Raw genomic sequence first — 18,315 nt, 5'->3', positions numbered from 1 at the left:
TTTTTATGTACTGGAGTAAATTTTATGCATGCGGAGTATACAATATATGTTTTTGAGACAGAAAACTGTGTTAAGAGTAGAGTTTTGGCCAGCATACCTTCTTTATTTGAAAGAAGGATGACATTTGGAGGAATATGTTCACTATTTGGAAACAATATCTTCTTGCAGTGTCAGCAAAAATTTATAAATGAGGAAAATGAGGGGAAAAATAAGGAAAAAATTCTGAATGAGGAAAAAAGATCTAGTTTGTTCATATTGCTTCTGTAGAGATATATTGTAGCGGAAGAGATGCATGTTACTTAATGAAACTGTGCATTTAATAAGAGCCCTCAGATTAACATTTAAAACTCTAATTGTTATATTTCCAGTACAGTATAATATTACCTATGCCTTTATCGCTCTCCCAGATAAGAGAATAATTGATACTTAAATTTGATTTAAAACTAAGGTCTTTGTGTTAGAGAAATTAAATTTTATCAGTAGCATTACATTTATCTCTTGCACTACTGCTTTCTGCCAGAATACAATTAACACACTATGAGGGCCCTTGTGAATAAAATGAGGGAAACACTGTAATTGCCTGACTTTCGTTCTTTTTATCTGTTGTCCTGTATGAAAGCAAAGAGCATGTACCAATGGTGGTGTTTTATCCAGAAAAAATATTGATGAAGTGGCGCAGAGGATCCTTACCTGGAAAGGCTCTTGTCTTCTGCTTGGTGCTGTGTTTTGGTTCTGGACCCCCATTTCTGTAGGCTTCTCCTTTATCTATGACATTTTTCCCTCTGAGAACCTAATCATTCTTGAGTAAGAACAATAGCACTATGGATACGTTCTGAAGCTCCATGAAAATACAGTTGTAAAAATGCGCCAGCAGAAGATCTGAGCAGACGAATGAATCCCTCTGTGCATGTGTCTGACTCGGGGCTGGTGCCGGGCTTTTCTCTAGGCTGCTGTCAGCGGTGGGGTGCAAGTGAGGGACCTCTTGGTTGTTATCGTGACTGTAGCTGTTCTGGAACATTTTATGGGGGCTTGGGTGTTTTTGAGTGTCTCCAGCTTTCCGTAATGTTTCTGCAGTGGGAGTGTGCCATAGCTTTTAAACACGGCATGATCTTTTCAATTTTTCTCTTCTACTTTCTTTTGTCTTAGCTTCCAATAATAGGTTATAACCTCTAATTCTTAAATAAATTGCCTCAAGTTAAGATTTCATGGTGTCCTCTATTGATAGTTCTAGCTTCAAATAATTCAAATAAATAAGCAAATAGTAGGTGTTTTAAATAGCATTTCTGCAGTGTAGCTGCATTTTTAAAATACTTCTCAGTTGGTCTCTGAACTTTGGTGATATTGTTCGTAGAGCAGAACTTAAAATAGTCGAACAATTCTCTTCTCTTGGATAATAGCTATTCTTCGATGTTTCCCATGGGGGTTTAGTGTGTTGACTGAGGATTCTTCAGCATAGCTTCCCTCATTCTCTATTTTTTCACTTCTGTGTCTAATGTATCAGTTCAGGGCTTGTCTACACAAGATACTGAGGAAAATTGATGCAAGTCAACCAAATGTAGGAATTTAAAGAGGGCAGCTTAAATCCCCCAAGTCTCTGTGTGCGCTTTCCCATTCATAATTAAAGTGGCCTCCAGTGAAATTAGTTTAATTCACTTCGAAGCCAAACCAAATTAAGGCCATGTTTTATTCCCAGATAAAAGTGTTTGCAAAGGAGTTTAATGGATGTGGACAAATCCAGTTAAATTAATTTGGGTTAATTTTCTTGAGTTCCATTGTGTAGACAAAACCTTAGTAGTAATGCCTGGTTGCAGCTTTTTTTTTTTTTCTTCTTCTTCAGCTTTTGCTCTCATAACTCTGATATTTTATACTTGGGAAGGTAGATGGCCTACAGTTATGCTAGTGACTAAATGTTGTCTTGTTATCTTACATGTTTTGAGAGTCTGCATTTTATAAACAACATATAAATACCCCACTTTGTCATCAGGTCTAGTGCATATAACCTTTTTTGGGTAATCATCATTTTGGGTGCTTCAACTGATACCTTTTAATTCATCACTGTGGAGTTCATCTTATCCATCCAGCAACTTTCTAAAGCAATTTGTACATGATTATTGCAAATAAGTTGTGACCACATGTCCCTTCTACAGTGTAATTTTTAATAGGGGGATTTGCCATTCTGGTGGCAGAACTCAGTCAAGTGCAGCTAATTTGAATGGAGTCAAATTAAAGGTGCTTTGTGTGCTTCAGGAGCTGGTCTTCCTACCTCAGTACAAAGGCTTTATGGAGCATTTTGGTGACGTGTACAATAGCTTAACTGGTACAGTCTGTACAGATATATTTCCTGAATAATATTTTGTTTCTTTCCCTGGAGTTCTGTGAGCAGCATGGGCTTAGTTGTACAAAGCAGGTTGCAAAATTTAGGTCCACTTCATCTGTGATAAAAGTGTATAATACACATTTAGGTCTATGGGAGATGTTCTGACTGTAAGGATAAAAACTGGCTTTCATCTTTCAATTCTTGGCAACTAAAACTGGAAGCTATTTGAAGATAAAAGTATGTTTAAAACAAAACAATCATGAGGCTGGCAAAGTAATCATAGAAACACAGAATGGTTTGGGTTGGAAGGGACACTTAAGATCATCTAGTTCCAAACCCCTGCCGTGGGCAGGGGCACTTCCCACTAAACCAGGTTGCTCAAAGCCCCATCCAGCCTGGCCTTGAACACCTCCAGGGATGGGGCATCGACAAGTCCCTAATTTGGGATTGATACAGAGTGTCGGAGTAAAATACTTAAAAAATATACTCTTTTTTAATTGCCCTTTAAAATTCTGCATTATAGGAGTCCAGGCATAAATAGCTATTCTTAACTTCAATTATTAAGTCTGTTGTGATCCAAGAGAGCTGTTCTGAGTGTGTTTGGCTTAAGAGACTTTATGCATTTTGTGAAAAAGCTGACTTGTGTACAGTGATTTATGGTCAAATTTGAATTTCTGGTGGGGTGGAGCATCTTGCTGGTAGGTAGCATCAGTGCCGTGCAAGTTAGGGCAAAACTAGAGAGATTTTGTACAAGTTGAACACCTGGAATCTCTGGGAACAGCAAAATCACTGCAGAGGGAGCTGGGATGTCCTGAGTGAAGAGAAAGTAGGGAATATTTCTTTGAAACTGGTTTTGTTGTTTCTCACTCAGTCACCCAAGAGCTACTCTTGTTAGGATACAGAGTGAGCTTCCATTTTAATGTGTTTATTGAGACACTGTGCGTCTTTCCAACTAAAGTCATTGTGTCTAGGAAAAATCTGTCTTGAGAACATAAGCATTTTCTGGAAAACTTGATGTCAGAATTTCTGTCCAAACTTTTACTAGCTGTATAAACTTCACACACACAAAACAGAAAAAACAAAAACAAACAACAACAACAACAAAAAAAAAGTCCAACCTAAGAAAGGGTTGACTTCTGTTCTGTTACAAGAGAGGCCCACAACTAAATATTCATCCCAAGATAGCTACTGGCCTTAGCAGCTGGGTAGGCATGTAAAGCCAAACCTGCACTGTCAGTGAGAGAGAACCATCATGATGATGTAGCAGAATAGTCAGTCTTGCTGACACATGCTACGTTAAAAAGTTTAAAGGTATCTGCTGCAGACAACTTTGAAGTGTTAAGGCAGTGTTATCTTCCATACTTCTACGTGTCTTTCGCCTGTGCGTGATCCCAAGTAGTATTTTCTGGCTGGTGGGGATCAGCAGTTACAAGTGAAACATGGAAAGCCAGGATTTGCAAGGTTCTCAAGCCTAAATATTTTCTAATGCTTCAAAAGAAGATAAGATGACGGAACAGCTCTGGTCACCCATACCAAAAAATTCAACTGTGCTGGATGGTACCAGCAAGATGTCATCCTAGTGCAAAAGAAAGATAAATTGCAAGCCAGATAGTAGTGTGTCGGAACATGCCTGTGCAGTTTATTGAGGTGCCAATTTAAGACCTTGGAATGTGGTTTTTCGGTTTGGTGGTTTTTTATATATATTTGCATTTATGTATGGGACATTGATATTACTAGCAGACTTGCCTTCTGCCACCTTACTAATAGAAATAAAGTATTCTTTTACCTTCAGCTTTCATTCTCTGAGCATAGCCTAAGAGGAAGAAGAATTGATTTGTGCTATTCCATGTGAATCTGAGAGGAAAAGTACATTTCAGATCAATAAGCAAATCTTACAGTTAGCAAAAAACACCATATCTCTGCTTTCCTATGACCATTCTGTGGTCTGTCAGCAGAACACTTCTACCCCCAGCTGTCCCCCCATCACGTAAGAGAGGTTTTTGGTTTTGTAAAATATTTTTTTTCTAAGTCAAAATTGTGGAAAAGGCCCTAAAGACCAAGGAGAATACTAAGTACTACGGCAAACAAAGGAAAAATGATAATGTCAAAAGCTGTATTGCTCCTACAAGTAAAAGGCTCCAACTGTCTTTGAACTGTTGGCGTTACAGCCCGACTTGCAGAGAGCAGTTTAGCCTGGCCCCAGCTGTGGATTCCAGGTAGAAATATGGACTGAATGGTAGTGATGCAGGCTGCAGCAGAGTGGGTCTAGTTTAGTTACTAGAGGGGAAATAAAACCAAAAAACTCTTCAATCTTCTGCTAGGATACTTGGGACTTCTAGAATTCTTGGGGAAGTGCTAAGGAAGGGGGTTTGCATCTGTTGAAATTGTCCATCATGCTGCCTGGGGCACTGAAGCAGCACAGGCTTTTTATCCCTGTTTTGGGTGGGATTTCGGCATATGCTTAAAACTGGATTTTTGAATCACTGCTACAATGATTTCTATAAAAGTGCTTTAGATAAATGTGACTCAACATACGCTTAAAGTTTACACCGTACTCTTACAATTCTATAAAACGTAAATGAAATTTTCTCATTTTCTCATTGCACATCCCGTCACTGCAGGATGTTGTATTGTACTTTACATGTACTTATGTAGCTCTGTTTTTTAAAATAATCCAGTGTTTTCTCCCCGGCTTCTAAAGAAAGATTGTTCCTAATACTTGTCACTGGGAGCCCTGTCTCTTATTTCCAGACTATATTTACTTGTGGCTTGGTGCATTTATGATGAGCAGTCTTAATCCAGTTCTCAACCTTGTTTAATTGGCTTTGCAATCCAGGCTCTTTTAGTGACTTGGCCAAAGATAAAGTGCTGAACTTGTGATGATCTGTAGCCTTTCATTTTGCCTGTTTCAGTCTGAGGTGATCTGTCTGAAACACTTTACTGAACTGGCTCCCAGTATTCCAGAAGAGGCTTTACCAACATCTGTCTTCTGTTTTTATCTTCTAGTTCCACTTTGAATATTGGAAAACAGAAACATGTCTGTATGAGTAATTGTTTCTGATTTTTCCAACTGTATCTTGGATGCAGACCTGACTATATCTGTACAGAAATAAAAATACATGTATCTAATCATAAAGATAAAAGTCCCCAGCTATTCAGGCGAGCACTGAAACAAAACACGATTGAAGCATTACTCTGAATACAAAAAATTTACTGATTGAGGCTGTAGTGTGCTAAATAATATTGAAGTTAACCCAAATAAAGTGTAGAGAGCAATTTCATATTGGAAATGAGGTAGTCTTCCTGTAGGCAAACCACAGTACTCACAAGATTGTATCTTCATTGGTGCAAAAACATTAGAAAGTCAGTGTCATTCCTTTCAGCTACTCCTGGCAGAGTATTGTCTTTCTGTATTGCAGATTGGTCCTGAATCTTAATATTTAATCACCTTTTACAGGGGCATCAAATGCTCTGAACAATTAACTGCTCTCGCATACATGATATTCCTACTAGGCAATCTGAAAAGCTGAATGCCTACATTAACTACCAGTTCCCTTAAAGCTGATGTTCCACTCCTAAACAAATCTTCTCTAATGGACTTGATTGTTTAATTACAGTTTTTTCTTAATAGTTTTTATCTTGTATATGAACATTTGGCAAAGTGTTATCTAATGAAAACTGGAGCAGCTTTAAAAATGTAATAAGAAATAAAAACTCTTTGGCTTACTAAAAAATGAAAGTCTCTGTGAAACTGTAAGTAAATGCATTTTGCATGCAGAAAAAAAGGAGAAATTCTACAGCCTGAGCTCAAGAAATGTAAAAGTTTCACTAAGAAGAAATGGTCTTATTTGGTGCATTGGTTCAATTTCCTGATATTGTCAAAATTGTAGAATTATGACATTCTCCATCAAATATGGCGTGTCAGAAAGAATGACTTTCAGAATCTGGAGCTGTGCAAAACCAAGGTCTTTCTGCCTTCACCACCAACCACTAGTGTTCCACACAGGAGTGGAGTGTGTTTAGCCTGTATGTTGCCAAAGCAGCTGAGAGGAACCAGTAATGTTAATGGGCGTTTGGCGTTGTCACACTGCAGGGAAATCGAATACAAGTGTGGGGGGACTGGTGTAATGCAATCGGTGAGTGTGTATCCACTGGCTTCCTAGAGCACTGAGCCTGGGCGTAGTGCTGATAGTGCTTATTTCATCCTTGGAAAATTATGAAAGGTCAAAGTTGCAGTTTAATCCCTGTATCTTCCTGAAGGTTTGTCCACGGTATGCTGTTCATGTGTGGTTTTCTTTCTGTTCCTCACTTCTGTTTTGTCAGCTATTTGTATTCTGGAGGCATGGGATTTATGATAACACACTTGCTTTTGCTTCATTAGTTAGCCCTATGCATCTCTTTCCGTCTATTTGGAAAAAAGATCTTCATATTGTTTAACTGGATGAAGCTATTTGATTTTGAAGAAGTCAAATTTACATTCAGATGAAGAATGTTTACTTCCAAATATGGCTCGGTTTTAAGAGACAGGTACTTAAAGGAGTAGAAAAGATCAAATATAACTGAGATTGTAATAAATGTATTTCAAGTCCTATTAACCCATCTTAACATTTAGAAGCAATCAGTATCTCTTCTTAAAATACTTTATACATACTTTTTCTTACAATATACAACAAATAATCCCCTTTCACTGCCTCTTGTATTTGCATTGTATAAATAAGAAATTATTTAGGGAAGACATTTGGCTAGGAAGTGAGTGAAAACCAAGGTCTTCATTGTGTTTTGAGGGTCGAGATGTTTCTGTTTACATTCAGTTCAAAGTGCCGTTTGTTTATCACGTGCAACACATTTTTAAGGAAAACTGCAAGTATATATGTGTGCCTATAGTGTTAACCGCAAGAGCAGTGATGCTTATGGACAGGTGGGTATAACATGGATGATGGTGTTAAATCTCCTCCAAGTGTGTATATTTAAAGTGTAAGTTGTGCTAGTGCTTTGACTAGCCATTGTAGCAGAGGTGGTGGCAGTGGTTTTGTAGGTGAGGAGAGATGATGCTTATCTGGTGAGACCAGTAAATCTGGTAACCATCTGGCTTCTGAATCACTGCCTCCTCCTTTACAATTTATTTTCTTTTCTTGTTTAGTACTTTTTACTATTCCATCCATGTGGGTTTTCACAGATAATAGTAGTTTTCTTGCAAAGATAGTGCTTTTTTAAGACTTTTTTTCTTGGTTTTTTTTTTTTGTTGTTGGATTTTGATCCCCCCCCAAAATTCTAGAGAGTTGAGAAAGCAACTCCCTCTGAGGAAAAAAGATAGTGCTATTTCAAATGTATACAGGGAGGTATACATGGTCTCCTGAGGGGCATTAAAAGGACCGTGGCCAGCAGGTCAAGGGAGGTCATCCTCCCCCTCTACTCTGCCCTGGTGAGGCCACATCTGGAGTACTGTGTCCAGTTCTGGGCCCCCCAGTTCAACAAAGACAAGGAACTACTGGAGAGAGTCCAGGAGAGGGCTATGAAGATGATCAAGGGAATGGAGCACTTCTCTTATGAGGACAACAGGATGACCATGAGCCAGCAATGTGCCCTTGTGGCCAAGAAGGCCAATGGCATCCTGGGATGCATCAGGGAGAGTGTGACCAGCAGGTCGAGGGAGATCATCCTCCCCCTCTACTCTGCCCTGGTGAGGCCCCATCTGGAGTACTGGGTCCAGTTCTGGGCTCCCCAGTTCAAGAAGGACAGGGAACTGCTGGACAGGGTACAGCTGAGGACTACAAAGATGATGAGGGGCCTGGAACATCTCTCTTAGGAGGAAAGGCTGAGGGACTTGGGTCTTCTTAGTCTGGAGAAGAGAAGGCTGAGAGGGGATCTGATCAACACCTATAAATACTTAAAGGGTGGGTATCAAGAGGATGGGGCCAGTCTTTTTTCAGTGGTGCCCAGTGACAGGACAAGAGGTAATGGGCACAGACTTGAACATAAGAAGTTCCATCTAAACATGAGGAGGAACTTCTTTACCTTGAGGGTGGCAGAGCACTGGAATAGGCTGCCCAGAGAGGTGGTGGAGTCTCCGTCTCTGGAGACATTCAAAACCTGCCTGGACATGTTCCTGTGCAGCCTGCTCTAGGTGGACCTGCTTTGGCAGGGGGGACTAGATGATCTCCAGAGGTTCCTTCCAACCCCATATCATTCTGTGAAAGGCTGAGAGACCTGGGTCTGTACAGCCTGGAGAAGAGAAGACTGAGAGGGGGTCTCATCAATGCTTATTTTTGTTTTTTGCTTGCTTGGTTTTTTTTACAAGAGCTGTTAGGTGGGTTTGGTAGCGCCACATTCAGTTTATAATGTTTTAGGGACTTTGTGAGGCCTTACCAGTATATGTGGAATGAGTTTCCACAGCAGGTTGCTCTTCAGTTGCAAGTGTAGCAGAGATTTTAGTTGTCTCTTACAGCATTGGATGAGCTTAACTCAGCACTGTTGAAATTTGGAGTTTGCATGGAAACTGTGCAGGAGTCCAGCTCCAGCCAGAACAGTTCTGTAGATCTTATTTCATCTTTAAGTAATCCACCACAGTGAACTACTGTTACTTCAGGTAATCACTGGCGGGGTTTTCTCTTTGCTTTAAATTTTAATGTTCATTAAGAGTTTTATCCGTGATTCTTCCATCTTTTCAGATAGATGTGTTTGAATAAACACTATTAATCTATGTTGTCCTGTTAATTTAGGACTGATGAGTACCAGGAAGAATGAAATAGCATGGATATTTTTGTGCAGTTGTTCCAAGCACAGTTGCAGGACCCAGAACCTAGGTAATTACATAGCATAGTGCACAGGTATAGAGGGAGCGTTGGACTAGAAAAAGTTTTCTTCACACTGCCGTGGATTTGGAAGGTATGGATTGGGTGTTCCTTGGCACCCGACACCTTAGTGGACACTTTCTACCTGTACAGCCATTTATCAGTATAGAATAGAATCTGGATAGTATTTAATTTTGGTGGCCTTTTACAATATTGCCACAGCACTGGTAGATAAGGGGAAAGCAACAGATGTCATCTACCTGGACTTATGCAAAGCATTTGACACTATCCCACATGACATAATGGTCTCTTAAACCGGAGAGGGTTGTTGGAGGGTTGTGGTCAATGGCTCAATGTCCAAGTGGAATCCACTGACGAAATTACCAGTATTATATATATATATAGAGAGAGAGAACTTTCTGCATGACCAGAACCTCTTTTGTAGAAAAGATCTTCATAGGCAGCTTACACCACCTTTGCTGGGATGAGTTAAGAATGAGACATGTCTGTTGACATGATTACTGGTCACATATAACCAGGCTTACATGGTATGGTTCTGATGATCATGAAATCCAGAGGCAATTATGAGGTGATGTGTGATGTCATAAACGTAGAGAGAGATTGATCTTGTCTTCTGCTGTTAAAAGGTTAACTTTTCAATACCACTATTGAAAATACTGAAGTAATGCTGCTACTAAGACAACTCATGAATTGACTTCTTCAGACTGATATGCACTTCAGTTTTCCAGATTTATGAGCAGTCCAGCCCCCACACAGTGACTGTACTTGAGTGCCCAGCTGGTGCATGTTAAATTAGCAGTCATTATACTACTGAGTCACTTCTGATTGTTATCTGAAAATCACTAATGCTTTGTGTTATTCACCTGTGGTGAGTTCTTTTAGCTTGATCCATACGTTTCCATCCTGCTGGTTAAGATTTATTTCATTCTTTCTCCTAGTCACTAAAGAAATAAATTGTATTCAGTTTCTTGTGATCTTTTTGTATGGATGTTAGTGCTGTTAAGTACAGTGTATGGGAATTTTATATTCTTTAAAATCAAAGTAGCGTTTTTGTCCTGCGTTTGCATTGAAACAGATTCAGTTGCTACAAAGCCTTGATGCCAAATTTGGCCATAATCCACTAAGGTAGTTCTCTTCCTGAAGTGTCTGCATTCCTTTTTTTAACTAGACTCCTCACCATTTCCAGCTTTCCTTCTGTTACTATATCTTTATTATGTGACATTTAGAAATGTTTCCCTTGTCCGCTGGACGAGGATGTACAGTTTGGTGTCCTTCACTGACTTGTTCCAGTACGACCATATCTGTCTTGTGCTGGGGAGCCAGAAATGGAGATTGCACTCCAGATGAGCCTTACCAGGGCTGACTAGAGGGTAAAGGACCACCTTCCCTTCTATCCTAATGTGGGCCCAGCATAATGATACAGTTATATAAATAGTATAAAAGCATAAATGCAGAAGTGGTATAAAACATATAGCGGTACAGTACAGGGGCCAGAAGGCTGCGAAGTGGGTAGGTTTAGCAGCAGCGTAATCTGCTTTGACACTGAAAACCATGTAATTGTGTAACCATAGCCCCCACGCTTCCAATTTGTTGAAGTTGGGTTTTGCAGGCAGTCCTGGTGGATGAGGCTGGGAAGGAGCCCACCCTCCTGGGGCAGGAAGTAAATTATGTTTGTGTTCTACCTGGGATATGTACATGCAGAAAGAGGCAATTTCTAAGAAAGCAAAGGCTTTTAAGGTTAAATATAATAAGTAGTAGGAAAGGACTGCTTTTCATTTGGGGAATAGTGAAATCAAATGGTTTCCAATTTCTTTCACGGTTTATTTCTCTGTAGCTGTGGTACAAGCAAGAGCCAACCAATATCATCTACTACCAGTAGGAAATCTCCATGCTAGTCCGTACCCTTGGCATGTGGTAAAGTTGCATCTGAGCCTGTGAGGAGGAATTAACAGGAAAAATCTAATTCATGTTCAAAGGTAAACTTTCTTTGATACATGTTGTGTATCATTTAACTTCATCCTGTTTGCTTTGCACTGTTTATGCAACAGTGTAGGCAGGGTAGAAGTACGGAGATAGCTTAGCATAACTGTGTTTTGAGTGCCACCTGTCTTAATAGCTTGTCTAGCACCAACTACTTCTGAAGTGCCTGCTTTAATTTTTATTTGGTATTTGTAGAGAGGATTGCCTAGAAGGATGGGTTACACTTTTCAGGAACAAAAAAGTAGGTACAAGATGCAATAGGGCAGATGTATTTCTGTTAGTCATGGATTTGGCAAGAAGAACTCCCATGCTGGACATTGTGTCACGTTTCCCTTGAGGCAAAAAAAAATAAATGTTCGTGCTTTTCTTTTGTGGTTAGCTGGTATTACTTAATAGCTACTTTAGAAAGCCCTGGATGGATGGATGGATGGATGCATGCATGGATGGGTTGAGTGGAGTTTTTGGAGGGCATGGGGAATTAGATATAAAACCAGTAAAGACCTTTGTGTGCCCTGATTGTATTAACTAGTACTCTAATTGCATCTCTTGGAAGAACAACTGGGATGAAATCCTGCCAGACCTTTCCTTTCTGCCCCTCCCAGCTGGGCCTTGGTTGGTCCAAGTGTTTTTACTGTTTACTTGTTGCAGGTGTTCCTGATATGGTTTCTGGAGGTGGCTTCTCCACTGAACTATAGAAATGCTACAATAGAGGAAGCTAGAAATATACACGGTACCCTGGATCTTCTGTACCCTTGGCTCCAAAACCTTAGAGCTTGACCTTGAGTCTGTCGGGGTGCTTTCTACTATAGGCTCCAGTTGAGGCCAAGGGCTCAACTGCCGTAAGGGCTACACATACTGTCTCCTGTTTGATCTGTTCAAAGGCTTCTCAGTGCTCAGGACCCCAGTTGAGATAGTTCTTCTTTCATGTAACTTGATAAAGAGGACTCACAATCTGATTGTAACCTGGAATATGTGTTCTCCAGAAAACCACAATGCCTAGCAAAGCTTCTCTGTCTGATTTGTTAACTGGTGGGAATATGGCTGTTATATTATTGGTCACATCCATTGGGATACGATGTCCATTTTGCTATTTTATTCCCCAAACTGGATCTCTTGTGCAGGTCCTTTGACCTTCCTTTGACTTTAAAGCCCCATCCAGCCTGGCCTTGGACACCTCCAGGGAATGGGGCATCCACAACTTCCTTGGGCAACCTGTTCCAGTGTGTCATCACCCTCATAGGGAAAAAATTCTTCCTGATATCTAATCTAAGTCTGCCGTTCTCCAGTTGGAAGCCATTGCCCCTCGTACTATCACTACGTGCCCTTGTAGAAAGTCCCTCTCCAGGTTTCTTGTAGGTGCCCTTCAGATACTGGAAAGCTGCTACAAGGTCTTCCCGGAGCCTTCTCTTCTCGAGGTTGAACAACCCCAACTCTCTCAGCCTGTCTTCATAGCAGAGGTGCTTCAGCCGTCTGATCATCTCCATGGCTTCCTCTGGACCTGCTTCACCAGGTCCACGTCCTTCTTGTGCTGAGGACTCCAAAGCTGGATGCAGTACTGCAGGTGGGGTCTCACCAGAGCAGAGTAGAAATGGTAGTGCTGTGCTTCCATCCCTGGGGCAGTCAATTCCAGATGTATTGGACACCCTTCCATGTGAAAGGGAGCTGTGGCCTGCTGTCTGTTGCCAAAGGAATCAAGACAAACACATAGGTAGTGTCAGTTGTAGCGTACCACTTGATGACTGCCTTTGACTCCATGACTGACATGACAGCTTAGGCTGCAGTAGTCCACTGTTAGCCTCTACCCAGCATCAGACTTTTGTGCTGGCCATATGGGACAATTAAGGGGTGGGCAAGTCTTGCTGTGATCACTCCTTGTCTCTCCTGTCAATTAATTAGCTCATGTGTGAGAACAAGGAATTCTCGGTTAGTGTGATAGTGTCGACCATGCACCTTCATGTTAGCAGTCAACACCCGCTGTTCTTCGGCACACACCCCACAATAAAAAGATCCTCTGAGAGGCTGGAAAAGGTAGACAGCACAAAGTAGACACAGGCCCAAGGATTTGTGGAGGAAGAGAGATTCTCTTTAAACTGCCGGAGCTGGCAGGCCAGTCTGCCCACAGTTGGTACCTTGATGTCTGTCCAGTTTGTTATCGCCAGGGTGCTGGCATACAGTGTTGGTGAGTTCCATGCAAACTTCTGCCACATGGACCACGTGCACTGGATTTTGTCCAGGTATTTGGAGGACTGGCTGTTGACCAGGTTGCTGTAAATCTCCTCCACCACCACTAATTCCCTCAGACACTGGATAACTTCCTTAATGGTGGTCTCGCTTGCCTTAGTAGCTTGCACGTCTTCCTTGAGGGGATACTATGCCTTCACACTCAACAGGAACTGCCTCCAGAGGCTGTCGATTGTTGCCCCTTTTCCAGTCCCTTTGCTGATTCCCTGGTCTTTAATTAAGGATCCCAGCTGCTAGGCTTCCTTACCGTGTAATTTCTGACTGTGGGCCTCAGTATCCCAGTGGCAAAGCAACCACTTGATAATTTGCTCTCCTGGCTGACAGCTAATCTTTCCACTTAATGTGAGCATTCTGGTTACACAGGGGTGTTTGAGAAACTGAAGGGCCATTACAACAAGGCAGGAAACATCTACCCAGGACGAGGAGGTACCATTCTTAATTTCTTTACAAAGTTGTTCCTGGAGGAGAAGAGGAGAAAGGTGTAATCGTTAATTGACTCCGTGAGATGATTCTTAGAGTATTGGGATGGCAGCAATACATGGGCCAAACTGCAGATTAGAGTCAAAGCTAGTGCTTTTATCATAGCTCCAACAGGAAAAGAAAAAACAAGTGATAAACAATACAGCAAACAGCAAAAGCTGAAAGTGGCCATTAACAAATTCTGGAGTTTGATGTACAGAGCCCTGGAGTTTGCTAACCCCAGCCAGCAATGAAGCACCTACCCAGCTGCTCATTTGCTCTCCTCGCCCCCCAGTGGGATGGGAGAGAGGATCAGGACAGCAAAAGCAAGAAAAAAACCTCGTGGATCAAGATAAAGACAGTTTCATTAAAGTGAAGGAAAGAGGAAAAAAAAAGCAAGTGATGCCAAGAGAAGCACTCCCCACTTCTCACAAGGAGACTGATGCCCAGCCAGTGTCTGAGCAAAGGCTACTTTGGAAAGACTCTACTCCAGTTTTCCTGCTGAGCATGATGTCGTACAGAACGGAATATCCCTTCGGTCCGCTGGGTCAGCTGTCCTGGCTGTGGCCCCTTCGCCCCCTGCCTTCTGCCCACCCACAGCCTGCTCGCTGCAGGAAGGAACGGAGAAAGCCTTGAAGCTGTGGAAGTGCTGCTTAGCAATGACTAAAACATTGATGTGTTAGCAACACTGGTTTAGCGACAATTCTAGAAAATGAATGAAGAATCATAGAAAATTAACTCCATCCCAGCCAGACCCAGTACAGTGAAGAAACTATAGATTACAGAAGTGGTGTTGACTAGACAAATAAAAGAATAAATGCTAAGCTCTGTTGTGTATATGTTAGTATTAGGAAGTAAGGCAAACAGAGCTCTAGGCTAGCCAAGCATTTAAATATTTGCTAAACTTCAGTGTATGTGCAGTGACAATGATATGATGATTGTGCTTTGAATTAACAGTGCCTCTGTTTAGCTGGATCGGAGTCTTCAAGTTGCAGTATTATTTACAAGATGCACATAAGAAAAATCAATAAAAATATGAAATGTTAAGAAAGAGAAAACCTTCCAGTGTAAGTGATCAACAGCTTTCAGGCTAAGGCAGAGATGGATGACAAATGCTGTTTATTTTAATATGCAACTTGGATGTTTTAGCATTTTTAATAGTCTTGTTTGGGGAAGAGAGGAAAAATGTGGTTTACATCACTTTAGAGTATATTCTAAAATCCTGTTTCTTTTTCTCCTTGGCAGATGGATGCCTTCTAGCCAACCCGCGAGTCCTGCTGCTGCTGCATGTCTGGCAGCATCTCTGAATGATCTCATGACTCTTGATATGGATGCAGTCCTGTCAGACTTTGTTCGGTCCACGGGGGCAGAACCGGGTCTGGCAAGAGACTTACTGGAAGGTAAGCTTTCAGGCCACCAGTATTTCCTGTGTTCACTGCTCGCTTAAAGCAAGAACTAGTCATAAAGAGAGAACTCAGATCTTTGGGAACAGACATTTCTTAGTATTTTAACTAGTAAGTCAACTCTTGTGATTAGCTGGCTGCAGATTATACTAAGGTAGGCGTTTTCAGCAAAAGTTCTTAGGGCTAGGCTGCTGTATTTTAGGTTATTAACAGTCATGCCTTAAAAGTATATGTGCCAGGGAGAGAGGAGGGGGCTTTAGCTGAATTTCGTCATTTTCAGCTGCCTGAAAGTAGTTGTAAGTGGTTTGGCTCACTGTGCAAAGCAGCTAAGTTTAGTCTGAAATGGACTTACTGTAAAGTGATAGAGAAACTAGAGATATTTTGGGGGCCCAGCAATTAATTTGCATACCTGAACTTCATGGTATGAGAGTCAAATGGCTAGGCTGAAAAACATCTAAGAAGCTGTACAGAAAAATAACAGTGTCTTTTTATTTATTTTGTTGTAGTTGTTTTAAGTTTATAAGCTTAAAAGTCGAAAGACACCTTTGGTATTTGAAGGCAGTTTGTAAAAGTTGGTTTTGTTCATTTCCTCTGATGTGGGCCAACGACAATTGTGAAGATGGGAAGTTGGAAATGAGTCATGAAATCTATGTAAATTGCAGGTGGTTTGGTGGCCTTGATACATGCACACTGAACTTTTTCCCTGAAATTTTTTTTATCTTAATATGCTTTAAGAAATTGTGTGTTAAATCAAAGTAACTACTGAACAGCCACAACAGACTTAAAAGAATATATATCCCTTTTGCAAGAGCAATTTCACTTTATCATATGTATGCTGGAAGTTTTAAATTTTGCTATAAGTTCTTTTTTTACTCTGGGTTTTTCAGTAATAAGGAATGATATATTATTAACACAGAGATGCACACAATTTTGCAGCATTTGCCAAGTCATCTGTGTTACATGTAATAAAACCTTAGAATACCTCGCTATGAATGTCATCTTTGGCTTGCTATATTTAAGAGAGCTCTGTTCTGACTGATTTGATCAACGTGTCATTCTAGCCTAGAGTCTGTCTTAGTCTATTGGTCTTTTAGAAAAAGAATACGAGAAATTTTTTCTCAGCAATATCAGGACAGATTGACAGTTATTTTGATGACAGAGCACTGCCAAAATTTGCAAAAGTGTTCCTACGTATCAGAGGTGGTTCAGAAGAGTTATTTATCTTGTTTTCCTTGCTATACTTTTTCCTTGCTATAAAGGATAATGTTTACAAATAAATAGAGAATAGTATTTTTTGTGTGTTGTAGTTCTCATTTCTGTAGATAATAAATTCAAACCATACATATTAACAAAGAAATAAGCAATAAGCAATTTAATTATTCTGAACAGGCTAATAGACATATGCATCTAGCCCAAATTATTTCCTCCTGCCCAGGAATTTTTCAAAGTAAAATGGACTGTTGCTAGTTCTGGACAAGATGCGCTTACAGGAAAGACATAGAAGGGACTGCCACCCTTACAGAAATGGTTTGGCTATTTTGGTATATATCTTTCTAGTGCAAAGATGGCTTCTTTGCAATTACATCGCATATGCTGCTGTTTGTATCCTTGGCCAAGTTTGCTTTAGTATTGCACAGGGAGTTTGTGGTCAAGTCCATGCTCAGATTGGCATTTCAAAGTTACCAGTTCTAGAGTTCTGTGCAGTTGCTTAACTGTTAAGGAATTCAGATTTCACAGACTTAAAATCTTAAAGGCATTGTATCGATGGTATGAGAACTTTGTCATGCACTTCTGAAAATGGATGTGAAAGCAGACTTTTAAAGCTGCATCAAAATTAAAAATTGGTTTGATTTTAGTTCTGCCTAAGAAATTTTATTTTCATGACATTGCTATGTCCACATTTAGAAAAGCCTTATATCTGCCTAATCAGCCATTCATTGGTGGATAAAATTGCTTTAGAAATTGCTTAGTTTATGTTTGTCCCATGCACAATTTGTGTTTTGTTCCTACTTTTCAAACACCCCTTACTGAGTCTGAAAGGCCAGTTGTAGGTTACTTGCTATTTGCTGTTTATGTGATACAGTTATGGGAACTTACACATACAGACGTGGAGAAGGTACAAGGAAAGGTATGAGCAGGCAGAAGGGGCTTAGCATGTAACAGCACATGGTCCTACACTTTAGTAAGGCATCTGTCTTACTGTTTGGATTTTCTTGAGTATTGTAAAGAACCTTTCTTCCATTACAGTTTATTCTGATAATTTGGTAGATTTATGAACCGCCCATTTCTGCTGTTAAAGAAAACTTTTGAAATCTGAGATTACAATCATAGAGCTATGTGTTATGATTGATTCAGTGATTTATTTTTTATCATTTAACTGTATCTAAATATTTCAAAACTAAGGCCTTTTCCCAACTGTTAATTATAAAAGTGGTGATATTTATGGCTGACTGTATATTGTAAATGCACGCCATTTGTGTTAAGTAATAATTAAGCATAGCAAAGAATATTAGCTTTATAGTCATGTAGAGCCTTAACTGGCATACTGTCAAGGATAGATTATGCACTGTCTTCAAGCAGAGGTCTTGATAGCACAAAATTGTTTACCTTATTACTCATATGCATGTATTAAAGAGATACAATCAAATGAGTAACTGAAGTTTGTTCTACTCCCTGATGTGCTCTGGATGCTTAGTAACTCAGATTGAGAAGTTGAGAGCTCAGAACAACTTTAAAGCTATAAAGTGTGAATGTTCTTTTCTCCCCTTTCTGCCCCCAGCTTTTTTTTTTTTTTTCCCCCCTTTCTTTTGGACATCCCAATAACTGCACACCCACTTCTAGGGTGAGAAACCAAGGTAGCTGAGATCATGAGAAAAATCCTTTTGTGGGGATCATGTATGGCTAACCCAAACAGCATCTTTTCTCTCTCAGTTCAGGAGGCTTTCGTCTACCCTTCGCTGTACTAATGTAATTTTTGCCTTGTGCCCACAGTGTGCTTGCATGCCTGAGCAATAGCTGAGTAGGCTATTTCTGGGCTGAATTCTCCAGATGATCTGTCTCCACATAAGAATCTGCCTTCCATCAGAAGCTGCAGTACTCTTTG

At 40.4% G+C, this 18,315-nt stretch overlaps 1 protein-coding gene across 7 annotated transcripts in view; it reads left to right on the top strand.

The window, feature by feature from the left end:
* The window catches only part of OTUD7A (OTU deubiquitinase 7A), a 130,568-nt gene that overhangs the window by 67,129 nt on the left and 45,124 nt on the right, over positions 1–18,315 (top strand). For 4 of the 7 annotated variants that reach the window (XM_074156619.1, XM_074156613.1, XM_074156616.1 and 1 more), the window contains 2 exons: positions 10,964–11,105; positions 15,055–15,209. In XM_074156619.1, coding sequence (XP_074012720.1) covers positions 15,059–15,209 — 151 coding nt within the window. In that variant the 5' untranslated portion in view covers positions 10,964–11,105; positions 15,055–15,058. The remainder of the gene's footprint in view (positions 1–10,963; positions 11,106–15,054; positions 15,210–18,315) is intronic. The other 3 variants (XM_074156615.1, XM_074156614.1, XM_074156618.1) reach the window with 1 other exon arrangement.

The sequence above is a fragment of the Numenius arquata genome, chromosome 11 (assembly GCF_964106895.1).
Source record: "Numenius arquata chromosome 11, bNumArq3.hap1.1, whole genome shotgun sequence".
Taxonomy (NCBI): domain Eukaryota; kingdom Metazoa; phylum Chordata; class Aves; order Charadriiformes; family Scolopacidae; genus Numenius; species Numenius arquata.
Note: the sequence above shows the minus strand (reverse complement) of the source record. Positions and strands in the feature narration are given on the sequence as shown.